General features: G+C 36.7%; 3 protein-coding genes across 8 annotated transcripts; 2 read left to right on the forward strand and 1 right to left on the reverse strand.

The window, feature by feature from the left end:
* The first annotated feature begins 1,213 nt into the window (after positions 1-1,213).
* Positions 1,214-4,048, forward strand: LOC140790771 (omega-3 fatty acid desaturase, chloroplastic). The gene is made up of 8 exons (XM_073141020.1): positions 1,214-1,956; positions 2,046-2,135; positions 2,222-2,288; positions 2,383-2,475; positions 2,557-2,742; positions 2,833-2,913; positions 3,184-3,321; positions 3,418-4,048. The coding sequence occupies exons 1-8, from the start codon at positions 1,463-1,465 to the stop codon at positions 3,604-3,606; spliced, it is 1,338 nt and encodes a 445-aa protein (XP_072997121.1). The 5' UTR covers positions 1,214-1,462; the 3' UTR covers positions 3,607-4,048.
* A 1,100-nt stretch (positions 4,049-5,148) lies between these two features.
* Positions 5,149-8,084, reverse strand: LOC140791004 (PHD finger protein ALFIN-LIKE 2-like). The gene is made up of 5 exons (XM_073141346.1): positions 7,874-8,084; positions 7,763-7,795; positions 7,473-7,695; positions 5,682-5,802; positions 5,149-5,615 (listed from the first exon to the last, which is right to left on the reverse strand). The coding sequence occupies exons 1-5, from the start codon at positions 7,971-7,973 to the stop codon at positions 5,364-5,366; spliced, it is 729 nt and encodes a 242-aa protein (XP_072997447.1). The 5' UTR covers positions 7,974-8,084; the 3' UTR covers positions 5,149-5,363.
* A 612-nt stretch (positions 8,085-8,696) lies between these two features.
* On the forward strand, positions 8,697-26,877 carry LOC140790783 (uncharacterized). Of its 6 annotated transcripts, XM_073141040.1 has the most exons (29): positions 8,697-9,083; positions 9,769-9,928; positions 11,138-11,230; positions 11,315-11,426; positions 11,561-11,723; positions 12,553-12,724; positions 14,032-14,157; positions 14,298-14,828; positions 14,971-15,253; positions 15,335-15,576; positions 16,598-16,666; positions 17,262-17,378; positions 17,453-17,698; positions 18,522-18,569; positions 18,654-18,794; positions 20,190-20,333; positions 20,459-20,521; positions 20,627-20,734; positions 21,123-21,203; positions 21,287-21,334; positions 22,997-23,071; positions 24,339-24,434; positions 24,521-24,598; positions 24,688-24,759; positions 25,141-25,185; positions 25,279-25,362; positions 26,009-26,112; positions 26,207-26,357; positions 26,454-26,877. In XM_073141040.1, the coding sequence occupies exons 1-28, from the start codon at positions 8,881-8,883 to the stop codon at positions 26,349-26,351; spliced, it is 3,849 nt and encodes a 1,282-aa protein (XP_072997141.1). In that variant the 5' UTR covers positions 8,697-8,880; the 3' UTR covers positions 26,352-26,357; positions 26,454-26,877. The 6 variants fall into 6 exon arrangements, with proteins under 6 accessions (XP_072997141.1, XP_072997138.1, XP_072997139.1 ...); XM_073141037.1 differs by having other exon boundaries at positions 14,971-15,576; XM_073141038.1 differs by having other exon boundaries at positions 14,971-15,576; positions 20,202-20,333.
* The last annotated feature ends 301 nt before the right edge of the window (positions 26,878-27,178 follow it).

Consider the following 27,178-nt stretch of genomic DNA (forward strand, 5'->3'; position numbering starts at 1 on the left):
CTTCTCCATGACCAAGGAGATTATAAATTTAACTTTAACCCCAAATAATATTATAGAGAAATTATTTGGTGGTCGGTGGTTGGTTGTTTGGTGGCTTGACTCGATTCGGTTGATGACTCGGTGCGGTTAGATTGGAGGAACAGCTTGACAACGCAATAGCTTAAAACAAATCTCGATAAGTTTAGTTCGGAGCAATTATTCAGTGACGCATATAGCTTCAAACCTAGGCTAGGCAGCTAAAAGCTCGGTGGAGCCTAAGCACTTTTGTTTCTATCGAGGATTAACCTTTTGTCCGGCCGATAGCTCATGAATAATAAAAAAATGATAACGCAGCCATTGTAGTCAACGGTCACGGTGCAGCCACGTAGGTTCCTCCTCCTTGGTCCGCTGTATTTGTGGGACCCAAAGTACGCTCTGGTGGTCAGTAATTCGGATACGAATCTGTTACTTTTTCTCTTTTTGGCAAATTCAATACTTATTATAAATTCCAACCAGTATTTATCTAATATATTTAATACAACGAGTTTTTGACCAACCTAGCCCTCACTAAAACTTTGATTACCAAAATAAATTATACCCAAAACAACTTAATACGAAGAAGGAGTGTTTAAAAGTGATGAGTTTTTAAGAGAAAGAAGTTAACTTAGTGCGCTGAAATGAAAATAATTCATCTATTTATCAGACATAATAAATGAGTTTCTTTTTAAAAAAATATTATATTAAAAAGAATAATTTTATTTATAAAACTTTAAAATAAAGAGAATTCAGTCTGTCATTTAATTTTTTAAATATTTTAGATACACTTTATTAAGTTAGACAGAAAAACTAACGATTTTATTCTTAGGTACTAAAGTAAAATATATTTTTCATAAGTATTATAACTGAGGCATTAATAGAGATTGAATGCTGACAAGATCAATATATAGATTTAGTATTAATAGAGTGAGGTTTTATCACTTTTAGTTGTAGTTAAATTGCAGATAAGTTTAAACGTTTATATTTCGAGTTCGTGAGAAGGGGGCTGACATGTTTAAAATGAACTATTTAGATATTAAGTAGGGAGATAAACTGTTTTGAGTAAATAAATTAACGCCTGGTTACGGGTCACACACGAACACGGTGAATCTAACAACCCAACCAGGAGGCGATCTCAATTCTCATGGTCGTCGTGGCCTCACCTTTAGATTCGTGTATAAATCTCCGAACCTAATCCACCTCGCACACCAGGAAACGTCTTGAGAAATAAGAGGGGGGAAGAGAGAGAGAGAAGAGGACCGAAAGGAGAGGCCCTGAGGAGAGAAGGGCGAACTACCTCTAGATTCTAATCTCTTCTCCTCCCCTGTTCTCCTCCTCTTCTTTCATTTCTCTAAAACCCTATTGGTAACATCCCTAAGTAGGGAAGGAGGAGAAGAAGAGAGGTGAAAGGCGCCGCCTTTGGGATAAAGGAGCTTCCTTTGTTACAATGGCGAGTTGGGTCCTCTCCGAACGCTGTGGGTTGAGGCCTCTCCCGGCGATTCCTCCTCGCGTACCCAACTCGCGATTTCAACAACCCATTAGCGTGAACCCCTCAAAGAAGAGGATTCTACCCTGCAAGCCAATTGGCTTTGGTGTTCGAGCGATTCAGAGGGACTGGAAGCTCCGTGTGAGCGCGCCATTGAGCGTGGCGCCGTTCGAAGAGGAGGCGGAAACTAAGAATTGGATCAACGGGGATGAGGAGGACGAGTTTGATCCTGGGATGCCGCCGCCTTTTGGGTTGGCGGAGATCCGAGCGGCTATTCCGAAGCGTTGCTGGGTTAAAGATCCATGGAGATCTATGAGTTATGTGGCTAGAGATGTGCTTGTGGTTCTCGGTCTGGCGGCGGCCGCTGCCTATATTAATAGTTGGGTAGTGTGGCCGCTTTATTGGATTGCACAGGGAACGATGTTTTGGGCTCTATTTGTGCTTGGCCATGACTGGTACATATAAATTTGTTCAGGAATCAAGCTTTGTTTTTTTATTTGCTCTTTTTCTCTGTCTTCTGAATTGAAAATTGAAACTTTTGCAGTGGGCATGGAAGCTTTTCCAATGATCCAAAGTTGAACAGTGTAGTCGGGCATTTGCTCCATTCTTCTATTCTTGTCCCTTATCATGGATGGTATGTTCCCCTCTTCTTCATTGGAAGTAGATGTCCTTCTTTTTTCAGTGTTCAATTGGTGATGAAGATAATGCCTGTTCTTGTAGGAGGATTAGCCATAGGACTCATCACCAGAACCATGGCCACGTCGAGAACGATGAATCATGGCACCCGGTTAGTAGATTGCTCCTCGTCATCTTCGATAATATTTGATAGATTCTTCGAACAACTCAGTTGATGGGTTTCTTCTTCTTGTTTTTGTTGGCAGCTACCAGAGAAGATATTTAGGAGTTTGGATACGGTAACTAGGAAGCTACGATTCACCTTGCCTTTCCCAATGCTTGCTTACCCTTTCTACCTGGTATGCATCTAAAGTCCAAGAAGGTGAATTATGAGTACTAATTATTTGCTTTAGCTTTACTTTCTGCTATAATTTCTGCAGTGGAGTAGGAGTCCAGGGAAGAAAGGTTCACACTTCCACCCAGGTAGTGATTTATTTCTTCCAAATGAGAAGAAGGATGTGATAACATCAACTGCATGCTGGACGACGATGGTGGCACTGCTTGCAGGTTTAAGTTTTGTTATAGGCCCTCTTCAGATCCTTAAGCTTTACGTAATACCATACTGGGTATGTTTGTGTTCCTCTTCTCATCATAGTCAGAATCACTAGTATAGTCTTCTGGTTGAGGATTTTGAAAATGTTTGTGGTCGTGTGCAGATCTTTGTTATGTGGTTGGATTGTGTGACATACTTGCATCATCATGGACACGAAGACAAACTGCCCTGGTATCGTGGAAAGGTATAAGCTCAGATGCATGAGTTGAATTATGAATCTAGCAATTCTAGATTCATATTAGTCCCTTATTTGTTCAGAAATTGACATCTTCTCTAGTTACTATATGATGCAAGTACCTATATATTTGCTCATTATTAATTTATGTTCCTGGAGGGGTAAGGCAAGCACTAGAACATAAAAGCATTCTTTTGTTATCCCTGTTTTGTCAAACTTTACGTAAATGTCTCAAATTTCAAGGTGGACTTTTGTCTGAATTTGCACTTGCTCTTTTAGGAATGGAGTTATCTAAGAGGAGGTTTGACTACACTTGATCGTGATTATGGATGGATAAACAACGTTCACCATGATATCGGGACTCATGTGATACATCACCTCTTTCCACAAATACCACATTACCATCTAGTCGAAGCAGTAAGTAGCCCTTGTATCCTTATTCCTTTGTTCTGCATAACATCTGAACATGTCTTGCTTTTTCTAAAGCTAACAAATCTTTTATCAAATTACCAGACTGAGGCTGCAAAACCAGTGCTTGGCAAGTACTACAAACAACCAGATAAATCTGCACCTTTCCCATTTCACTTATTTGGGGTCCTAGTGAGGAGTTTAAAACGCGATCATTATGTTAGTGACACTGGAGATATCATCTACTATCAAACCGACCCCCAATTGAGTGGTGCTTCACAGATTAAGTCATAGTGAAGCTTATATTCTATACAATTGCACTGAAGTCTGCTGATTCTGAATTGATCCAACCCTGTGAAAATTATAAAGCCGGACTTCTGCTGCAGCAACTCATTCTTTCTCCTTCCTTTCCAATGGAAGAGATGAAATATGCTTTCTTTGGATGCCAATCTGATATGATTTTAGAATGCAAGATTGTAATCTGTTATGCTTGAAAGAGCAGTCTTCTCCGGCATAATGTACTACGATTCTTTTAGCTCGAAGTAAGAGAAGAGTAAAAGAACAAAATTAGTTTTTACAATCTTTCTTTACCTGTTTGCTCTGGCCTGTGGAGAATGTTTGAGCTTGGTAAATTTACAAGGTTGTTAAATAGAGCAATTGCGTACCTCTTGTGATAAGTCATCCAGATAATGTAATTATGCTATCAGATGCAATAGGAACCATCTTTTTCATACAATGCTCTAGTGTGGCTAGGAATAATCTTAGTGCATGTGGTGCAGCTGCATTATTGTTGACCTAGCTTGGTGGATACTAATTGCATACGAATGCTCATTTCCTGAATACTATTTGCTACTAACCTCTAGTGAATGTTACCTGTCAAAGTGGTCAATTTGTTGATGTGATGGGTGATTGCCTCTTCAAGACTTTAACTTCCTGGGCTGGTAAACTGTCTTCTGTTTCAAATAATTAGGCTTATTCTTAATCAACGATGATATCAATTGAAAACCCAAGACTTCAATGTGGAGATATTTGAATTAGATACTAATAAGTGATCATTTTAATCTGAGTATGCTTGACATACAACTGACCATGAAAAGAGTAACCTATATCAGCTTCATTCAAATACACTTACCTTATGCAGCTTAATTGTCAGACATCAAACCTTCCATCCTTTTATTCATGCATCTCTTCTTTCCTTATATCTGGCTTCTAGTCCAAGCAACAAGAATCAAAAAACTTTTGTGACCACTTGCAAGTTGAGGCTATAAAGATTTTCTAGCAGCTTAGGAGGATGAAGCAATACTTCCTTTTCATAGTTTACTGCTATAGATGGCAAAGTAGCTATCACAATAGTATCTCATAGGCATTTTCCCCCAAAATAGCTCATAGGTAAAACACCATCAAATAATGTGAAAAAAAAAGCCTGAAAAGCGAGATGTGTTCCTTTGAAATGTCATGCAACAGGTATTATCTTCTCAACTTCGTTTAATCCAAAGATCTGTTTGGAAACTTCCTAGCTCATAAAAATCCAACAAATCTTAGCAAACTGAGCAATCGAAAATGAAAATTTGCTAATTCTAGTAGCACTCACAAAGCATAAACAAGAGAGAAGGCTAGAACTAAAACAAGAATCACTCGTAATGTCTTTATGCCATGCGTTTACAATCCCTTACCTTGTGCTTAAATTGGTGCCCTGGACCTATTACAGTAATCATAAAAATTTCCATGGAACTCATGGACCCTTCAAGCTTCCTGCGATCTGAAAATGGATGGTTTGTATAAATGAAAAGCCAACAAATTTCCCCAACAGTTTACTCCAACGGAAAGAATGAGTACTTTGATGCTGAGAACAAGTAAAACTATTCTTGCAACTGGTGCAAACTGCCAATATAGTTTGTTAAGTTATACAGCTTTTGTCATAATAGTACAACACAACTTTAAAGGCAACATTCATCTAGAAGAGGCACCTAACTACACAGTTGACACAACATGAACAAAGTCACAAGAATGTCATCAGTAACCACCAAAGAAACATTGAAAGATAGCTGATCCTACTGCCTTCCTTTCTTTGAGCTGCACCTTGGGCATTTATATTGTTTTATGCTCTCAGCTTTTGCAGGAGTTATCTTCACACACTTCCCATGGAACCACCTTTCGCACACATCACACCCGATCCAGAATTCATCTGCACTATAATTGCCACCGCAAGCCCCACAAAGGGTTTCACTGTGTTCATCGTCATCTTCACCATAGGCATCATCGACCATCTTCGTATTGCTCTTTACTTCTCCATCACTTGATCGCTGAGGAAACAAGAGTCATTTGCTACAGTAATCTGATTCTGTTAACAAAGCATTTAATAATGTTACCTTTGTTGATAGCTTAGATTTACTTCCACTATCTATGCCTGACTTCTCTTTTGATTGCCTTCTGTTCAGTACCACTTCAAAAACAGTTGGAAGCTCATTGATCATGCTAAATAAACGTTTCCTGTTCGTTTGCAAGAGAGAGAAAGTCCAAGTTAATTTAAAGAAAGGATAACAAGATTTCTTATAAATAAACAAAAAAGAAAGAATAACATGAGAACAAGCTATTGCTGCCCTAACAACAGCTCCTACAGTAGACCTTTCAACTAGCCAAAGGAAAAGGATAACTAGATTAAGAAATGGATTGAACTTGGATATTTTGACCACCTCAACTATCACTCCCTATCACTTTTATTCTCTCAAGAAAAAAAAAAATTACATCCCCTAAATAATCTAATTGTATCATATAAGCCCTCTCGTTAAGAAAATTATTAAAATTTGACTAACTAATTAGATGGATAAAAATAACCTAACTTTTTCTTTCCCTCTCCCATTAAAAGTGGAATTTGAAGGAATTAGAGAATACTAATTTCGAATTTAATATTTGAAAAATTTGTCATAGGAGCTACTAAAGGAGAAGATAGAAGGATACAGAAGGAATACCGACACTTTTGTCTATTTATTAAGTTAGTAAAATTTTTAAGATTATTTCCATCAGATTTCTAATGAAATATTGATGGAGGGAGTTTAGTGATATAGTTAAATATAATTCCACTTTTTTAAGAGGATGTATCTTCCACTTTTTTCTTGAAAGAGTAAAAGTGATACATAGCGATAATTGAATAATTAATGAGGTCAAAATATAATTAACTCTTAAATTTATAACAATATTCAATGATTGCACAACTAGTTATCACGAGAATTTACCCATAATGTAAACCAACTAAGGAGATGATGTTCCTGCAAATACCACAAGAATCTATCCATTTCCATCTAGAGAAGACTTTAATTCTACAAAAGAACAAGCTTAAGAGACACAGTGATGTTCTGTGCATAATGACATAATGTATTTAAGAGTTATCATAAGCGTAAAGCATCTCCCCCTTAACAGAAAGGTGAAAACATGTTCAAACAACACAAACCCATTTTACCTAATGAAAGATGCACTTAAGAGTTATTATTCCCTTTTATACATCAGTACATCACATTTACTGAACTTCAGTGTTCCCAGACAAGACAATACAATAAACAACTCCAAAAATTATATATCGTTTCAGACAAGCTCTAATCCAGCTATATTTTGAACATATTGTTGTTTAGCAGGAAGTCCTGTATCACTAGATTTGGTGAAATTCTTCAGTCACCAAACCTTAAATAACGGTTCTGATTTCCCATTTCTTACCACTGTAACCTTTAGGACCAACTGATGCGAAGAATGAAGATAAGAAAACTGAGATATTCTCAGATTCCTCAAACATAGACATAATCAAGTTAAACAGGCAAAGTTCGAAGCCATCGGTAGTAAAATCTCAATAAAACAAAATCAAATACTGTAGGTCTTCTATAACATAGAATGGAACCATTGGTTGCCTGAACAATCCTACCAGATATGTACAGTTTCCAATCGCAATACTGACAGCGGCGCGGATTTCGATGCAAAAAGTTTATGCTTGTGAATTTGAACTACCAAGACGAAATCTTTTCTTATCACACCAATATATTCTATAACAATCTTCATCAAATCGTGGAGTACAATAAGCAAAATCGCATCTTCGTATCTTGACACCAGATTAAGATCACAAAAGTTCAACAAAGAACCTACTTTACCCAAAAAAGATAAAAAGAAAAAAATACCTCTCATTCCGGTTCAGGGGCGCCCCGAGATAGAACGCAACGGAGAGAAGCCACGAATCACTATGCACAGCAACGAGCGAGAGCCAATCCTTTCGGTTCATCCCATCCCTCGCGAAGTTGATGCCAAGGGCCGGCTCCGGTAGCTCCGGTGGCACCTCTTCGGCCGGTAAGTTCACCTCCCACGAGTCGTTGGGGTGACCGTACAAGCACAGGTTTTCCTTATCTGCCAAAAACCCAACTGAGAAAATGCCGGAAATAACCAAATTAGCAACAAAGAGAAAGAAACTGACCTGGATCGCACTGCGCGTAGAAGTCGTCCACATCTGAGAGGAAGCATCGAAGATATTAGTAGGAGATCGAGATTAGAGAAGGAGAAAGGGGGGAGAGTTGGGAGAGGAGACCGTGGGTCAGGGCACGGACGATTCCGGCCCGGCGGGAGCTGAAGTCCTTGAAGATTTCTTCCACGGTGCGAGGAATGGAGGAGATCGAGCCCACTTCCATGGTGAAAGACGAGATCGGTTAGTCGAAGGAGAGGGAGACTTTGGTAATTCGAACTCTCTTTTGTTTTTTTCTTTTCCTTTCCTTTTTGGGTTTTTCCTGCTTATTATCGCCAGAAGATTTGCATAAAAAGACAGACTACTAAACGATAGATAGGTGCTGGGATGCAAAAGAAAACGAAAAGAAAAGGAATTTTGGTGCAAATGCTCCATTAACATCCTACTATATAAAAATATTTATTAGTTTACCTACAGATTTGTATCACTTTAAACAAAATAAAAAATAAAGAATCTAAAATATCCGTTGTTAAAAAAAAATTATCGGCAATATAATTTTTAAGTTATTCTAAGTAATATGCATGGTCAGATAATAGAGCGTGAATAATAATAAGACAATTTCTACGGTGTTTTGCTGGCATGATCTATTCTCAGCAGAGATATTTTTCAGGAATTATAATAAAAGCGAAAAATATAGGGTGTTTTTAATAAAGTTTTTTTTTAAAAAGAAAGATTAAAGATCCCATGAAATTGTTATAGGATCTATACCGGGTTCGGATCATTCATCCAACACGACGATATCCGTTTCCTTAGAAGTTTAGTCACGCGAGCCAACTTTTTATCGGTTCTCTCACTGCATACGACCAAAGCCAAAGCCAATTATATGTCGCCACGAAGACAAACATTTCAATTATTACTTAATCCGGAGGAATACCAGAACGTCCCCCCCACCTCTTCAAATCTAAGAAACGGGCCTTGGCCAAAACCCTTTTCCTTCCTTCTCCGATCCCTCTCCGCTTTCTCTCACACCCCGCGGTGCTCTCCACTTACGCTCACTGCCTCGCATCGCACTATTGACCCGCCCTTCAGGAACAGGATTCTCTCGTGGGATAGGAGGGACGGTGGGAACGACGATGACGGCGGCCACGACGACGACATCGAGTTGGGGCGAGCGGGCGGCGGGTTCACCCAGCGAGATCCCTTCGAAGCTGAAGCAGCTGCGGCAGTTGAAGGAAGTAATATTTCACGGCGACCCGATGCTTCTCCCCCGTTTCGTGCCCCGACTCGCCGAGTTGAAGGCCGATAAGGCCAGCCCTGTGCGGAAGCTTGTCGCCGAGTAAGCCTGCTTTCTTTTGGTTATTGAACTGTTGGGTTAGGGTAGGAGTGAATTTGTTGCCTTTACTGCTTCGAGAAAACTATGGTGGTACTTGTTAAACTTCATAATGGTGGCACTAGAACAGTGCCTTAGGCAGCCCTTCTATATGACTTGCATCATTGGTGAATATTCTTGTAGTCCATGTAGAATGACATTTGACTAGTTGAGAATAGCAGGACAAGAAAAAGCCTTTGTGAGGTTTTTTGTTTTCGTTATTTAGTATTTGACATTTGGCATTTTGGCTAGAGCCTTTTTGAAATTATAAATGTGGAGCCTTATTTGATGTTGAGATGGATATAATGATTCTTTGACATGCCTAGGGGTAGCTTTTTATGAGGCACCTAATAACATGGTGAATATACAGTATTCTGATACTAGGTTTGCCTCAAATAGTTGTGATGCATCAGATTCTTAAGAATTAAGCAAGAAGTAATTTTTGGTAATTGGAGATGCATTATTTTGGCACTAATTCCTCATCTTGTATATATCGTAAAACATCTGAATTTATTCTTCCTTAATCCCAATACTTCCATAATCTTTTAAACTTGCATGCTTTGTTATCTTCTTTTTGTTGCTTCCATTTTATCTTGTTGTGTCTATATGATTGTTCTTTTTATTTAAGGTCTTGAACGTTGCTTCGATGTAGGATGATTGGTGATATTGGAGTGAAGCATATGGAGCTTCTACCTGAAACAATACCTTGTCTTATATCCTTTTTGAATGATGAAACCCCTGCAGTCGCTCGGCAAGCCATTACAAGTGGGACTTATTTATTTCGTAGAGTATTAGAAAAGGTTGTTATTCAGGTAAAATCAACTGCATAACAGATTTTACATATTTGCATGTGTAAGTGTTTCTTATATGGGCTGTTTTTTTTTCTTATTCTTGCTAGATAATTGTTACTAGTTCCATATGCATTTCAGTTGATTAATTTTAGGAGAACTCAAGATTTATGGATCTCTTTGTGGTATTTTCCGCTTTTCCATGAGTACTTTACATTAGGAAGTAGTAATAAATTGTTTGAGGTTGCTCCAATGAGGTCGACAATGTTTTACAGGGCTGTCTATGATAAAGCTATGAATGCTAGGACTAAGAGCCTGTCATTGCCTTCCTTGTCTTGTTAAATGTTTATTAGTCTTATAATTGTTTTATTTCATTTTGTTGTAATTTTATTGGTCGTTTACAAATAAGAAACAGTTAAATGCTTTGCAATATAAATGAAAAGGATTAAGATGGAGAGCTTGGTGAAATGGGTATAAATTCTTATACCTGATCCAACTGTGAAATCTTGGCCAAATAGAGAAACATTGATCAGAATGATAAAAGCCACTTTGTGTAAAGGGAATGTGGCTGGATAATCCTTAAGAAAGGCCTTTTTTATCAGTTCCTTTCTTTTTCTATTTTTTCATGTCAGCTTTATGACTCTGCTTTGTCCATGCATGGCTATTGAATTTACATAAACTAGCTTTGTAAGTCTTTCCAGATGTATTGAGTGGAATTTGTAGTTTGGCTCCTCCTCAATGTTCTCATTGATTAGCTGTCAGCCAACATCAATTCCATCCTTCTCATCTAGTCTTGGTACTCTCATTATCTTTTCTAATAAATTATATTTTTGGGTTCACGTTTGTTTGTAGTGGTAGAAATAAGAAATGCATTTCACATGTTATATCATTGCAGGTTCCCGATGCTTCAAATTTTATCATGGCACTATAAAATTAAGCCATTATTATGAAATGTACCTAAGGTAGTTCCAATTTACGCGTGGAAAAACTGGATGCATTTTATGTCACTTCAAACTATTGAACATGTAATTCCATTTATCAAAATTAACAAAATTAAACTTTTGACTTCTGCAGGCAGAGAAGAAGCTTAATTTTTTATTCAGATATGATATACATTATTTAGAAACAAATAATACTACACTACAACTGTCAGCTGTTTAACTGTTCTCAATTGCATAGATATATATGAAGAATTTTTTGGATATCATACTTCATTTGTTGACCTATATTCAGGGTTTGTACTCAAGTGAAATTGATGATTCACTAAAATTATCATGGGAGTGGATGCTTAAGTTCAAAAGTTCAGTTCTAGCTATAGCAGTCCAGGTATGCTTGTTCCTGTTCATTGACACCTCATTTGGTCTCTTTGATCTATTTGTCATCTTACAAATTGTGGTACTTCTGAGTCAGCCTAGTTGCAATGGAGTTAGATTATTGGCAATTAAGTTTGTGGAAGCAATGGTTCTTTTATATACGCCAGATCCCAACATTTCTTCAGATCCACCAAATGAAAACAATGATGGTATATGCACTCATTGACTTAGAACAATAAAGTTACATTATCTTATTGCTATGGTGTCACTTGTATTGACTGTGTATAATTGATTCACATCTCATGACCTTCATCAATTCATCGTTGTGGACATTTTGTGATAGGATCGGAGTTTAACATATCATGGTTAAGGGGAGGTCATCCTTTGCTCAACATGGGAGATCTTGCGATGGAGGCCAGCCAGAGCTTGGGATTATTGCTTGAACAGCTTAGGCTCCCACAAGTGAAATCCCTTGGCACTTCAATGACTATTGTGTTAATTAACAGGTTGGCCTTTATATCCTTGTCACTTTCTTTCCATATTTTCTTTTAAGATCTTTCTGCCTAGGAAGGTTAATCCATTTTATTATCTGCATAATAGAAGGAAAATAGTTATTCCTTATGGAGCCTCTTTTAGAGCGTGCAATGGCTTATCTTGTGTGAGCATTACCACTATAGTATGTTTGGAACAACACTTATCACTTCATTGTTGTTTTGTTCTTTATACATTTACATGCTCCATCTGCAACAATGAAGTTGATTGCCATTAAGGCTTCTTGTGAACCTATCTATATTTGAATTTTTTTTTTCTGGAAATTATGTAAAACACTAAAATGTGAGCATACAGTTCTGACCACTTTGAAATCCAGTGTTTGATTTTGCAAAATTAGTTGGTCTGAAATGTTTGTATCATCTTTTTTCTGATATATTTTCGTCCATCTTGACTTGTCATATTAGGATGTGTAGTAGCATTTGTAATGGGAACTTGATAGTTGATACTGTAATGTACTAGTTAATAACTAAATGTGGTTTTGTGATATTGCCTATTATTTTCTCTCTTTTTTCTGCCTCTTTATCAGCTATGGAACCAAGATTTTACTCTCAGACTTCTTTTAATTTGTTTATTTGATGTACTTGCTTGCGGTTCTAGACTTATAGTAGCACTGCCATTTATGGATATATATTATATAATTCATGTAAACTAAAATGAAGCAATCTTCATGTACATGCACAGGGGAAGATATAAAATTTGTTTTCTATTCTTGCTTATTTTGTTCTCTTCATTTTCACGTTCCCATTTCATTTGATTTTTTTGTTGATTAATACTTTTGATCAGTCTCTCAGCTATTGCCCAGAAAAGACCTTCCTTTTATGGACGTATATTGCCTGCTTTACTCTGTTTGGATCCAGCAAGTTCTATCATCAGAGTGCGAATCCCAGGTGCTCACCATGCCCTGAAGAATGCCTTTGTGGGATTCCTGAAATGTACACATGCAAGTGCTGAACCGGTAATTTGTTTATTTTCTCTAGAGCTTGATGCTAGTTCTCTCTGGTAATATATTGTAGTTGAAGAATGTGAGACTTAAACATAAAGTGTTTCCGTTCTAGGGCTTTTCCATTTTGTTTGTTGCAACTTGGTTCTAATGCCAAGATAACTTTCTCTTCAGTCATAATTTTTTTTTCTCCCCCCAACCCCACCCATCTTGTCGCGGTACTTTTCTTGTGTAGCTAACTTGTCCTTATAAGGAGAAAAACATGAGCTTATCCAACGATAGCTGTGCATGCCGATGGTGTATCTGCACGTGGCACGAGGGGTGTCGCACGACACCCTTTCTAGCAGTTTCTGTGCGACACCCTTTCTAGCAGTTTCGCTAGTCGCCATCGACCTCGTCGTCGAGCTCGCCGCTCGTCGCCATCTCCGTCTCTCCCCAAGCTCGAGGCACCACTCGCACCCATCAGTTGCTCTAGCTCGAGGAGGAAGAAAGGGGCAGCAGGTCGGATTGATTAAAAACTTAAGTTGCGGATCAGCACGGCGGCGAGCGACGACAATGAGCGGGGAAGGGTGAAGGTGAGTAGTCTCCCTCATTTTTCCTCGTCCATTATTGCGACACGGCCGGCAATTGCCACGGCACGTGCCCTACCGACCGGTGGTTGGCACGGGCTATGCCTGCGGCACGATCATCTTTGAGCTTAACAACTAATGCCTATGAAAAGTGAAAACAGTGTGCCTTACGTTTAGTTTCTGATTGTATTCAAATGCATCTTTTCTTGGTTTACATACTCTATTTGTATCCTCTAGAAAAGAAAAGAACATATTTGGATGCAAATTCTCTATATCCTTTGACAGATTATTTTAGGCATTGCTACATTTTGCCTTAGCTTTTGGGATGGACATATGATTGTTTTTGAAAATCTGTTTAAATGATAATTAGAAACTTATATCCTATAATAAGTGGCAGGTCTAACAGGTACCTCCTTTTTTCTCTTCAAGTTTCACTTGTACATCTGATGCCAGAGTTAGATGTAATCAATAGTATGATATTTTATTTCAAGTTGATTCTACAATTGAAATTTGTTCCTCCTTTTCATTATGCATTTGCGTTTGCATTGGTCATTTTGAATCACAATTGATAGTCTTACCTTTTCCCCTTCTTTGTGTTATTTGTCCTCATTTGTGTTAAATTCTTTGTAAACTCAATTCGACTGAGAGACAATTTTGAAGTAACTAGCTGCTTATTCTTCTTTTCTTTGTAGATCATCTTAAATTTAATTAGGACAGAAACAACCTAATTCAAGTTTCTTTTTTTATCTTCAGTGGCGTGCACGGTTGCTAGAAGCTCTAAAAGCTATTGATGCTGGTGAGTTGGCAGAACAGACAGCTGAGCTCAGTAAGAGCTCTGGAGGCCAATCTTTTAGTACAGAAGAAGCTTTACCAACAAGAGTATGTTGAATATATATAATATTTAATTATTTGTCTTCTTTATCCGGTCTTTCTGCCTTCCCTTCTTTTTAATCATGTTGAATGTCTATATCTGCCTATCTGGTATGTTTAGAGTTTAGAATGTCTTTAAATAATTGCAGGACAACAATATATCATTGCAAGCATGTGAGGAGGCAAGCAGTGACCATGGGCGTAAAAGACATATGATTGAAGAAATTAGTGATGAAGATGATGCTGTTTCTGGTAAAAAAATTAGGAAAACAATAACATTAGGTCGGGAAAGCGCGAACGGGACAATTCAGTCAACTCCTGATTCAGTTGGCGTACCTTCTGTTAGTTCTGTTGCTTTTAGAGACGGAAATTCTGAAGCTGTACATCAACTAGTCAGTATGTTTGGTGCATTAGCCGCCCAAGGTGACAAAGCTGCTGGGTCATTAGAGATTCTCTCTTCAAGTATTTCCTCTGACTTGCTAGCCGAGGTGGTAATGGCTAATATGCAACACCTTCCATCAGCTTGTCCTAGAGAAGATGGAGTGGAAGAATGCATTGCTGGTAGGGGATATTCCTCTGGTCTGGTTGGCGACAGTATGCCTCCTCTACAGCCATCTGCACTCACTTCAGATAATATTACCTTGTCAAGTTCATTTCCTCTGATAGCATCACTATTGAAGGTTAGGTTTTTAATTTCACATGATACTAGTGAAAGCTGGCTTTGAACTTATATAAAAGTGTTCCATTTTTTAATGACACCTCCTTTTTTCTGAAACTGTTTGTTTGAAATTTGATGTTGTTTTAGCTTTCCTTCACTTGCAGAAAATCTACCAAAGTGATGGAGAGCAAGTATTATCAAGTGCTGAGGCAACTCTAGTAACTTCTGTTGCTGGTGCCGGTACTGGTACTCAAGCAGTATCTGTTAGTTTTAATGCTTCCAATTTACTGGTTTCCCCTGTTGAAGAAGATAGTAAGTCGGCTCTTCCATTAGATTTAGAAACATCAGAGAGTAAAATACCTGGTCTGGCTTGTACTAGCTTGTTGGATGAAATCCAAGAATCATCAGAAGCTTCTCATACTTCTATTTCTAAGTGGCAAGAAACAAGTACAGTGCCTAATGTCAGTTTAGTTAGTACATTACCTTCTGATGTTACTTCAACTAACTACTTGGCTACACATCCTTCAGAAGCCCAGAGTCCAAGATTAACTGTTTCAGATGCAAGCCAAGCACCCTCTTCAGCTTCTGTTGTTGTTAATTCCCAATATGTTCTACCAAAGTTGCATGTGACTAACATCAACCTTAGTGATGAAGACAAAGATTTTCTACAGAAAGAGGCTTTTGTGCGAATTCTTAATGCGGACAAGCAAGTAGCAGTTTCTGCTGGATCACATGCCCGTTTTCCCTTGCTTGCTCACCTGGGTGTTGAGGTAAATACAATCTCTTATAAGCTTCCTAAGTTCCTTTTTAATTTTTAATTTCAGTATGTGGGTTTATATCAGCTGTTTTATATTCACAGTTAAGTTTTTTGATCCAGATGCTTCGCTATTTTGCCCCATGCTTTGTGGGATCAGCAACTTTTACCTTATGCAAGTAAATTGTTGTCGCTATTGTCTCGATTGTAAATGAGTTGTCAAATGTCTCTGCTTTCTATTTTTTTAAGGCATAATATTTACAAAATGTATTATTTACTAACAAAAACTTATGCTCTTTTTATGAAGTGCATTTCTTAGTAATTATCAAAGTATTCATTGTGTAGGATTCATATATTTTTTTGAAGTCAACTTTGATGATTAGCTCAGTCTTTTCTTATACAATATAACAGTTAACAGGCTAGGCATGTAGTGTCATGGCCTTTTCAGGGTTATCTTAGATTAGCATGCAACAATGTTCAGCTTTTTTCAGGTTGAGTTTTGGTGCAAGCCCATGGGCAACAATACTCTGCCTTGCTTTGCTGGTGCATAAGCTGCTTAGGTTTAAAGAGATTCTCACTTCCCAGCATGAGATGGTGTGAATTAGCTGATCACAAGATCACATTATTTTGATTGTCATGGATCGATCATATGGATGATCATGTAACTGGCAGAGAAGCAGCAAAAGCTTGTACTGGCTATAGCTGGAGAGATTAGAAGATGCTATTTCGCTATCGAAATTCTCTATTTGTTGACATGAGATGTAGCATATGCTTGCAAGTTGCAATAATCATATGAAAAGTTCTTTCAGCTAGATGTTGAATTATTGAATGTACATTTGGTTTCTGGACATGCATATCCGTGTTGGTTCTCATTGTTGTGTTACTTTATCTTGCAATTTAGAGATTATTTATACGGTATAATCATTATGTGTACCGGTAGTGGCATTATGTTTGTCATTAGAGATTGATGTTCTAGTATATTGTATGTTGACCATCTTGCTTGCACCTTTTAATTGATAAATCATCTGTTTCTGTAGTTTCCACTGGCATTGGATGCGTGGGAGCTTCTACAAAAGCATGTTCTGTCTGATTATATGAATCATGAGGTAACTATAACATTTATTTTGGTTACCACATTTTTCTGCTGCATTATATATTATATGCTTCCTTATATTTTTATGGAAACTAAGAAACAATTATCAAAATCATTCTTCCACTATTAAATGGTTTAAGTCCGTCGACTTATTCTTTGTTGACCCCTTTGGTTGCTGCTTGTATTCAGATGCTATTCTATTAAATTAAGATCAACTGCATTTTATATGTGCATAAACCTGTCAAAGGATTTTCTTACGAATGTATCTTTCAATTGAAGGTGCAATAAATTTATCTGCATATTTTTTTTTCACTCGATATAACAGTATATACATGTGAAAGTGATGCATTTATAAAGACATGCAACAAAACAAAGCATCTCACCAAATTCAGCTGCCTTCTAGAATATTGCTATGGTCTGTTAATTGTTTTGGTCTTTATTTCTTGCCTCATGATTCAAATTTACTTATTGAGGTGATCTACTAACTATTTCTTCACAGTATATGTCAATCGGGAGAATTCTCGTGCTAACCATGTTATTTTCCCTGATGATATTTCCTTTTTCTTGCAAAATGCTCCAAGTTTCTGACTTCTATCTAATTCATTCAGGGGCACGAGTTGACATTGCGTCTCCTGTACAGGTTATATCGGGAGACAGAGCAGGACCAAGACTTCTTTTCATCCAGAACGGCTATGTCAGTTTATGAAAATTTTCTTCTGACTGTGGTATGTCTATTGTCTTGATCTTCCTCTTTTAACTTCATTGTAAAATGCATTCTTAATTCATATTATGTCTATAGGCAGAAGCCCTTCGTGACAAATTTCCAGCCTCAGATAAATCACTTGGTAGGTTGCTTGGCGATGCGCCATACTTACCTGAAGGCATATTGAAGCTGTTACAGGGCTTGTGTTCTCCTGAGAGTCGCGAGAAATATGATAAGGATTTACAAAGTGGTGACCGAGTTACTCAAGGTCTTAGCGCTGTTTGGGGTCTTATCTTGCAAAGACCTTCAAATCGAGATAGGTGCCTCCTGATTGCTTTGCAGGTACTTATGTTTGCACAGTGATGGAACTTATATAGGTACATCGACATCTATCTATATCACTCTGACTAAAAGGAACTTTTGATACATATCAAGCTATCAAGAATTCAAGATTCTCCACAGTACTTTCTTTCCTCGTTATAATACAACAACCACACAATATATTTGGAGTTGGTTATGTGGATCCTTTTCCTCCTTCCATTCTCTTCTTATAAGTAATTTACTAACATTACTCCACATGCAATGAAAATTTTCATTTTATTACCATTAACTAAGTACTTTTTTTTAATTTTAGATTTTTTTCTGTATTTTTAAATAATATTTAGATTTTCATTTAATTAAAAATAGTTCGATTCGATCCGAGCGGCCAATATGACCGATATGTATCATTTTTTTAGAAGGCCAATCCTGATCTTGATCCCGATTTTTCGAATTTTACTTTTGTCACTTTGAATGTTATGATCATATAACTTATGCTAAATCAGTGCTGATGCTGCATCAAGCTCCAGAAGTTGATGCACAAGGCACTAGGGTGCATATCTATGTAATGTATCTACTGTCTGGTTTGAAAAATATTGTAAGATGAGTTCCAAGAAATTTTTCTAAACTATAATCTTGATATCTGTGCCTGAGCGTTTTCTTCTGCAGACAATTTTACAACCTTTTCCGAGTAAATCATAAAATAATTGAATTTAAAATATAAGAGTATAAAAGGTTTCTGTTTCTTCCTATGAACCTATCCTTATGATTCAGACCTCATTCTGTTTTACAATCTTCGTACTAGCATCTTCTTTATTCAGTTTCTACATAATAGTATTTTTGACAGAGTGCAGTTCATCCTGTGGAGGAGGTGCGAATGAAGGCAATTCGACTGGTATTCCTAAATCCTTCGCTGTTTGTAAAGGAAAATATTATTGGAGTACTTTTGTAATTCTGCTTATTTTCTGCTTACTCTCAGGTAGCAAATAAGTTATTTCCCATGGCAAGCATTTCAGAGAAAATCGAAGCCTTCGCTAGTGAAAAACTTGAGTCAATATTAAACGTCATTCCTGCAATGGAGTTAGCAGATGTGGGTGGATCTGCACTTGGAGTGCAAAAGGTTCATTTTGTATGCTCGCTAGTATTAGTCAACATCTTTTGTTTTTGGTGGCATCATATACTACTATGAGTACTTGGTCATTCTCTTAAGGATAATGTAGTAAATAATGTTGGCTTAGAACCAAAATGAATGTAATTTCATCACATATTAGGTTTAACTAATTGTTAGCACTTACGTAGAAAATCTTTCAATTCAATCTTAATAAATTGGTGTATGTATAAAAGTTATATAGAACTATGGAATCAAAACTAGATATCAATGTCCCAGGTGTAAAAGTCGTTTCTCATTGTAATAGGAAAATGTTACCTATGATTCCTTATTTAACTTGAGTTACCTTACTTGTTGCGTATCATAATATCGGGACTTACTGTTCATCTGTTAAAATGTGCCTTTAAATAATACTTTATACCAAAGAATTGTCAGCCTTTTGCTCGAACTTCTTTCCTGTTTGTAGTAAAATGGGTTGGAGGAATGTTTCCAAATCCAAAATTTTCCTGTTTGTTTTTATTTTATAGTAAAATGGGTCGGTATTTTCCACCTTGTGCTGATCGGCTCGTCTGTACTGATGCAGCCATTCTTGCTAACAACTATATAAGCGATCTGCTATGGCATTTATTTTTCTTCTTATTTGCTTATTTCACATTTATCCTAAGGTCCTAAACATTCATTTTCAATTTGTCTTAATCAAATTAGGATCAAATGATGTAACTCAATACATGCATCAGCTGGTGCAATGAATTGGCCATTTAGTTGCATCAGCCAATGTTGACAACCAAATGCCCCCTAAGATGCAGCTCAATTTGACTCGGCTTAGATCGATTATATAACTTGTGTATTTTACAATAATAATAATAATAATAATAATAATAATAATAATAATAATATAAACAGACATGCATATGTGATGTGTTTTGGTTTAGGCATCTAATACCTCAGTTAATGCACGTCTTTCTCAGTTTTCATTCTTTCTCCCATTTACATGTGCATCTTTCTTCGGAAGTATGCAAGCCTTTCCAGGCATGCACAATTCTCCCCAACGACTCTCTCTCTCTCTCATATTATTCCTGAACTAGCACGGTATTAGAGCAACTCAAGCTCCTGCTCTTCTAGTTCATCACGTGGTTGGGTTAAGGTTGAGCTATGCTCATGTTGATTACCAGAGGAGCTGAGCTCAACTCAGGTTGCTCTTGCTCAATTTTTGTTTGCACCTGAAAATCAAACTATTTAGCAAACATTCACCTTGAAATGCAATCCTTTAGCCTCCATTAGTTCAGTTCCAGCTGTGTGTAATTTGTGTGGAACTATTCTTGTATAAGGACTTTGAGACTTTAAATTTCCCATAGTATGCTACTCTGAAGTGCTATAATATATATCCTGATTGATCATCTGTCTTAGAAACTTCTGCAGGAGGGTGACTTAGAAAAGTCCAATGATGGCAGTGAACATACTTCTGATAGCCAATTAGCCAAAAGTACAATATCTTCTTCAATCGCGGAGGCTCAGCGTTGCATGTCATTATATTTTGCCCTATGCACAAAGGTATATGATTTTGCAGCCACTTTAATCCCTAAATGTGATTGTGGCTTACATCCTTTTGTAAGTCTGTCTTCAAATTTTCCAGTGTCAATTAATCTGTCATTATATTTATATTATTTATTTTGCAGAAACACTCCCTTCTCCGACAAATCTTTGCAATTTACAGGAGCATTCCAGAGGCTGCAAAGCAGGTTTGTGCAATTGACCTGCCTCTAGCATGTTTTTGATCCTTTCATAACGGGAACTTTCATATGCATTCTATTGTTCACGTTCTCCTAATCATTTACATTGTGCAGGCAGTTCACCGCCATATTCCCATTCTGATTCGTACTATAGGCTTCTCATCTGAACTCCTTGGAATTATCTCAGATCCACCAGATGGAAGCGAAGGGCTCATCATGCAGGTTCTGTAATTTGCTGTTCTGATGTTGCTATCCTGGTCATTGTTATCTTAATTAGTCAATTTATTTCTTGTTATTGGTGGGATGCAAAATAAATAGTTGAAACTTGAAATGAAGTACTCTGATAATTTTGCCTTTAATGTTGAAAAGCAATAGAAAAGGAGGGATCATATTTTTCTCTTGCTGTTAATTTTGCTTTAAGATGTTACTTCAGTGTCATCTGAACATCTCTTAAAATTTGCTGTTTGAAATCACTATTGATAAATTGAACTAACAACTGGAGATGGTTTTGTCGTTCATGTGGAAAACAGGGTTCCCTCCATGAAGCTTGGAAAGATATACTAGTATTGTTTATCTGATTTGACTGACTATTTTCATGGCATTTTAGCAGGTTTTGCAGACACTGACAGACGGGGCAAACCCTTCTCAAGATTTGATTTCTTCTGTAAAGAAATTATATTCTAAATTGAAGGTAGCCTCAATTGTCTTCAAGATGAAACTTTATTATTTCTTCTCTTTCTTTCTTTGATATATGTTTTCTGGTTATTTGTGCAGGATGTGGAAATTCTCATTCCAATATTAACATTTCTGTCTAAAGATGAGGTTCCCTTCTTCTTTCCTCCTTTCTCTCTGAAATGATTTTCTCCGTCATTCTATCACATATAGCTGCATATGCATGTAAATGCATGCAAAGACGCATAAGCAACTTCTCCCTTTCTGCAGTAGTTTCTTCTAATTGCATGCATATTCTCAGTGTTTATTGCTATCCTTAAATTACATTAAGTACATCTTCATATCAAATCTACAATGTATGTTTTATCCAATTCAATTTGCCAACAATACTGCAATTGTTTCTTCTTTTTCCTTCTTGAAACTATTCTTCACATCTTCCCTCTAAAGGTAGTTACCCTTCATGGAAACTAATTTGTTTCTTGGTGTTGATGAAGCTAGTTGACAATTTGTAAGGAAAGCTAGATGTCTCTTGTTTTCTTATGTAATGTGAACCTACACATATCAAGGACAGTTCTTTCTCTTGCAGTTGCATACTTGCATCAATCCTCAACAGAGACTTGCTTACTGTGAAAATTGCAAGCAGAACTTCAACCGGTTCAGTAAAATGCATGCTTCAGTAGTAGTATAAAAAATTCCAAGAAAGTCATCAACCAGTATAGTTAACACATACATGCTAACAAATCTAGATAAGGTAACGGTTTGACATATATGCTGTCACACATCTTTTCCATGAGGGTAATCAAACTTATGTTTCATACAAGAGGAATGAGGATAGAGACAACATTGTTTTTTTTTTCTAGGAATTTATGTGCTAAGCACTTGACCTGCTCTTTTAAAAATATTCCCTAAGACATCATACAACATAGTTAGGATGGCATAGACAAATGAGTTTACTATGATTGGAGTTAAGCTTTAGCATTCTAAGTTTGCCGACATTATGTTTGTCTTTTATTTTTATTTCCATTAAATGTCAGCAATTGTTAAGTACAATTCAAGAAGTAAATTACTAGTCATGATGGGCAAATTAATTGTCTTCCAAAGTTCTAGGGCTATGGTAGTGATTTTTCTTGTTTGAACACGACGATCTCAAGTGTGGATACTATACAAGCTAAAGTTCCCTCATGATGTAGCCTCCTTGCTGAATATCTTGTGGACTTTTAACATATTTGGCAATCTGAGATAATCAGTTGACCAAAATACTTAAATTGTTAGATGATGGATTGATAATGTATATCATACCTTTAAGACACCCTGTCATGTACCCCCTACACTGCATGTGGATAGATGAAAGACAATAGCTAATAGGTTGTGCGACCCTTCATATCGTACAAAATAAAGATTAATGGGAGCTAGATGAGATTGAAGTCAAAACCTCTAGAAAATGTGGCTTTGATATCATGGTAGATACTCTAGAAAATGCGGCTTTGATATCATGCTAGATACTCAATTGATTCAAAAGCTTAACTCGTTAGGTAATAAATTGACAATGCATATCATACCTTTAAGAGGCAGAAGTATGCTATCTAGTCTTTCTTTCTAGATATGTAGTTATTAGATATCTTGAAATCCTTTTTGATTTTGGTAATTTTGTTTGAAGCCATTCTAGATATGCCTGCTTATTTTTCAGTATGTTCATTGTAAAATATTCTACCTTTTCATAGCTTTTTAAGTTCAATATTAATATATAACTATTTCGTCCTTTACGTCTGAATTGAATATCATACTAACTTGCTTTCCTCGAGTGCCTTGTAGATCCTCCCTGTCTTCCCTAATCTTGTCAAACTTCCACTGGACAAGTTCCAAGTTGCTCTCTCTTGTATGCTGCAGGTATGTTTCTTCATAGACCTGTTTATTTTTGCAAGTTCAAATGGTTGTTTCTTTGATGAATCTGTTGGTCATTATGTTCTTCCACATTATATATTGGACAATAAGCTTTAGAGTTCGTTTGTGCTCTTTGAAGTTTTGAGCTATTCTAAAAAACAATTCCGGATTGTATTTCTAGCTTTACCTTCATTTATCGGACAACATCCCTATTGCACAAGTTATGATCCATCATCAGTTATAGTTTTACTAGAATGATGGTTGGACACTTTGACTTGATAACTCTAGCAGTATCTGCCCGTATATATATATATATATATATATATATATATGTTTCACAGAAGTGTGATGTTCATCTATTCAATTGGGTCATATGGATGTGAGGCATGTCAATAGTACCTTTACAACTGCACTATGGGAGTTCCTTCAGTTTCTTTGACATGCGGCATCAGTAAACAACACCAGTCAGCACAAGTGCACAACAATTATGGTTTATCATAGTAAAATATGCTATCTTAGATAGTTATATTACCATGATTTTATAGTAGAAAATGTTGTATTAGATTCTTCTGTCTTTTGTATGTTTTCTATTTCTTTTGGGTATTCAGTCCATAAAATTGCAAGTTGAGCTTGGTTCTACTCTTAGGCAGTATTCTGAGTATTGATTTGACCTGTAAATGATGACAGTTTGCAGTACCTTCAAATTATACATATTTCCTTGTTTTATAACAAACTGCTGCTTAGTTGTACACCTATGCATTATGATTGCTTCTTAATTGCATTCCTCCAGATACTGATGTTGGTTCAGCTGCTCTACGGTTATAGAATATTCTCCTATCATGTGTATAAGGATTACATATTTACATATCATCTGGTCCAAGTGTATCTGTACTATTGTAATATTTAACCTCTTGCAACATTTCTGTTTTTTCAGCCATTTTAAAATGTTGTCTCATCCTTTGAAATAAATGAACCATTGAAGTACTGTTTAATGTCTTATTCTTTTCTCTTTTCTTTTTTCCAACACCACAGAATGTTTGCTGCTTTATCCAATGAAATTGCTACTGTTTTACTGGTTTACCTTCAACTCTCAGTTTTGCTAATGGACAGTGAATTGGTTTGTGTTAAGAAGTTCATTGTCTACTTGCTTTATAAATTGGTTGTTTATTTATCTTCCTCCTATGACATTGACTTTGTTTAGTCTGAATCTCAATTTGTCTTCCATATAATGGCTCTTCAACTTCTTCTTTTTTCTTTCTGGGGCTTGTTTTAGGGATCAGCGCAGAGTGGCCCTTGCCTCACTCTTTCTGAGGTTTTAATTGCTATTCATCGGATTGATCCTGAGAAAGAAGGAATTCCTCTAAAAAAGGTTGTTGTCCAAGCTTTCTTTTCTGTTTATATCCTTTAACTCTTCTGGTTGCTATCTTTTTGTTAGCTAATCTTTAAGTGATGTAGGTTATCGATGCTTGCTCTGTTTGCTTTGAGCAAAAGGTCTTTTCCCAACAGGTTCTAGCAATGGCGTTAAATCAATTGGTATGTCTATCAGGATGAGGTCACCTGACATGATGTAGTCTTTTGCTGATAATATGATATAAACTTGAAAGAATTACTCAATTCTGCAGGTTGAACAGACACCTCTTCCTTTATTATTCATGCGAACTGTTATTCAAGCAATAGGTGTATTCCCTGCTCTGGTGAGTTCCTAAACCATCCTACTCCCACGTGGAGGTGTATAATATGCAAAATTGTATGGCATGTGCATCTCTAATCTATGAGCCTTTTTGCCAAATTGGAGAATTCTCAAGTCTTGCCCTGATTTATACTGGGTTAGGAGGTCCGATTTACTACTGTCGGCGGCTCATTGGCCAGGTGGCTTGCTGAGTACTCTTACTGTGCTGGTATATTGTTAGCACAGTATGTCAACATGGATTCTGCCGCCTAACAATTAAAATCCTTGACATGGATGAACATTTCTTTTGTAAAAATGTTATGACTGTTCATATTTTTAGTCTTTTCTGGTTCAGACTTTTTATGTTACGAATGTAGTACAATTTATTGTTGAGCTTATTTTCCAGGTAGATTTTGTGATGGAGATTATGTCACGGCTTGTAAGCAAGCAGGTAGTCAAGTTTTCATATCAAAGAGAAAATTTTGAGTGATGGGACATCGTTTAACTTTTTTCTTGAACCTTTTCGAATATTGTGTTGCTGCAGATATGGAAATACCCAAAGTTATGGGTGGGATTCTTGAAGTGTTGTATACAGACAAAACCTCAGTCTTATAGTGTGCTGCTGCAGGTTGGTTTACTTGCAATCCAATATTCATTATTTTGTGGTGCATTCTCCTGTGGTATATCTTTTGAAAGTAGCAATTGGAGCTAATTTAAAAATTAGCAGGTGAGAAATGAAGGTGGTTGATTTTCTAATGCAGGACAAGTTTATATTGAATCAACTAAACTATAATATTATATCAGTCTAGTCGGCAACTTAAAATATTTTTGTAGGAAAAGAGGCATGATAGATAATGATTTTTTGTGAAGCTTGAATTTATTGCTACGAGTTCTTACTTTTCTGTTAAATATTAGGTATAAATAACTAATAATGATGTAATGTTAGTAGTATTAATGGATTTTTATAGTGGGTGGTGAGAATGCATGAACTCAGATCTTATTAGTTTTGATTTATTAAATCAGTTTAGATATATTTGGTCAATGGCAGATGCCTTTCGTCTCCTATTTGGTCTGTGTTCTGAAAAAGCATTCTAAATTACTATGGGATATTCCGATTAAAAACAGCCTTTTTATAAGGTGAATAGAAAAACAAGTTATTTATCTTATTATGTTTTTTTGGTTACCTTTGCATATGATTTTAGTTTAATTCATTTCTCAGTGATATCTAACATAGTTATTCTATCAATTCAATGCACTATTATTGGGTTTAACAGCTACCAGCTCCACAACTAGAAAATGCATTGAACAGAAATCCACAGCTGAAGCCTTCTTTGGTTGATCATGCTAGCCAGCCAAACATACGCTCGACTCTTCCTAGGTCAGCTCTATTCACTTGTTCCTTCTGTACATATATTATCTCCACGCAGAGGAGAACTGTAGTATTATCTTGAATTCGGATATGTTGGTTGTAGGTCTACCCTGGTAGTTTTAGGACTGCTGCAAGATTCACAAGCTTCAGGCCAAGTGCAGACCAGCCAAAGTCAGGTAGCAGATACTAGTAGCTCTGCCGCAGATGTTGCCACAGAAGTAACTCAAGAATCTACTGCTATAAGCTAAGTCCTGGTAAGGAGATCTATTTTTTGTTTTGTACTTTTTCTCTCAAATTGTTCTCTTTGGAAAAAATGGCATTAGTTTACAATGGCTCTCACCAAACCACAGATAAACTTTTGTATTTTATGTGCATACACTTGGAGGAAACATTGTTTCATCTTATCTTTGCCGCTCTCTGACCCATGCCTACCTGGTGCCACGGAGAACTGCAAGAATGTACACAAGGAATGTCAGAGAAAATGGTGCTTGTAGCCACATGTAATAAACAATGTAAAACGTTGGCAATTTTGGGCATCATGAGTCATGTAAATACCTTCATTGTGGAATAGTAAAAGCAGAAAAGTGGGCTTTATCGGATTCAAGGAATCCTTTTTATTGATCTGGAGAAGTTAGCTGTGTCAAAATTATATTAATTTCAAGCATTTCCACTATGTAACTTGTGGGGTGTGTAACTGATGTCTGCTGGCTATTATTTAAACATAGGGAAATTGAGACTGCCCCAATGCAAAATAAAAGAGATTCTTACATTGTATTGGCTATTTATCTAGAAACTTTTTTTTTTGATGCAGTACAATAGATAGCAGCGTACACTTTGATAAGTCCGTACTTCTCTGTATTTATTCATATCTCCTAACATGTACAGTGAGTATTATTGATTTGACAGGACAGCCAGTTTTCAAGATTGTTATTCTTTCGTATGTTTTCTGAAAGATGAGAGTTGGATCAGGGCCAAGTTTCTATTTGCTCCCAACAAGGTGCCGATGATACTTGTTTAGGGTCATTTGAAACCAGTAGAGTATGCAATTCCCGGTGGTGCCGAGGAAGACCCAAGG

The sequence above is a fragment of the Typha latifolia genome, chromosome 6 (assembly GCF_019914945.1).
Source record: "Typha latifolia isolate L0001 chromosome 6, TyphaL0001v2, whole genome shotgun sequence".
NCBI lineage: Eukaryota > Viridiplantae > Streptophyta > Magnoliopsida > Poales > Typhaceae > Typha > Typha latifolia.

Coding starts and splice junctions, on each gene's coding strand:
- LOC140790771 (XM_073141020.1), top strand. CDS start 1,463: ATGGCGAGTTGGGTCCTCTCCGAACGCTGTGGGTTGAGGCCTCTCCCG. Junction 1,957..2,045: donor TTTGTGCTTGGCCATGACTG/GTACATATAAAT, acceptor AAACTTTTGCAG/TGGGCATGGAAGCTTTTCCA. Junction 3,322..3,417: donor ATTACCATCTAGTCGAAGCA/GTAAGTAGCCCT, acceptor TCAAATTACCAG/ACTGAGGCTGCAAAACCAGT.
- LOC140791004 (XM_073141346.1), bottom strand. CDS start 7,973: ATGGAAGTGGGCTCGATCTCCTCCATTCCTCGCACCGTGGAAGAAATC. Junction 7,796..7,873: donor CGTCCGTGCCCTGACCCACG/GTCTCCTCTCCC, acceptor GCTTCCTCTCAG/ATGTGGACGACTTCTACGCG. Junction 7,696..7,762: donor CTACGCGCAGTGCGATCCAG/GTCAGTTTCTTT, acceptor GGTTTTTGGCAG/ATAAGGAAAACCTGTGCTTG.
- LOC140790783 (XM_073141037.1), top strand. CDS start 8,881: ATGACGGCGGCCACGACGACGACATCGAGTTGGGGCGAGCGGGCGGCG. Junction 11,724..12,552: donor ACTATTGTGTTAATTAACAG/GTTGGCCTTTAT, acceptor ACTTTTGATCAG/TCTCTCAGCTATTGCCCAGA. Junction 25,186..25,278: donor CACGGCTTGTAAGCAAGCAG/GTAGTCAAGTTT, acceptor GTGTTGCTGCAG/ATATGGAAATACCCAAAGTT.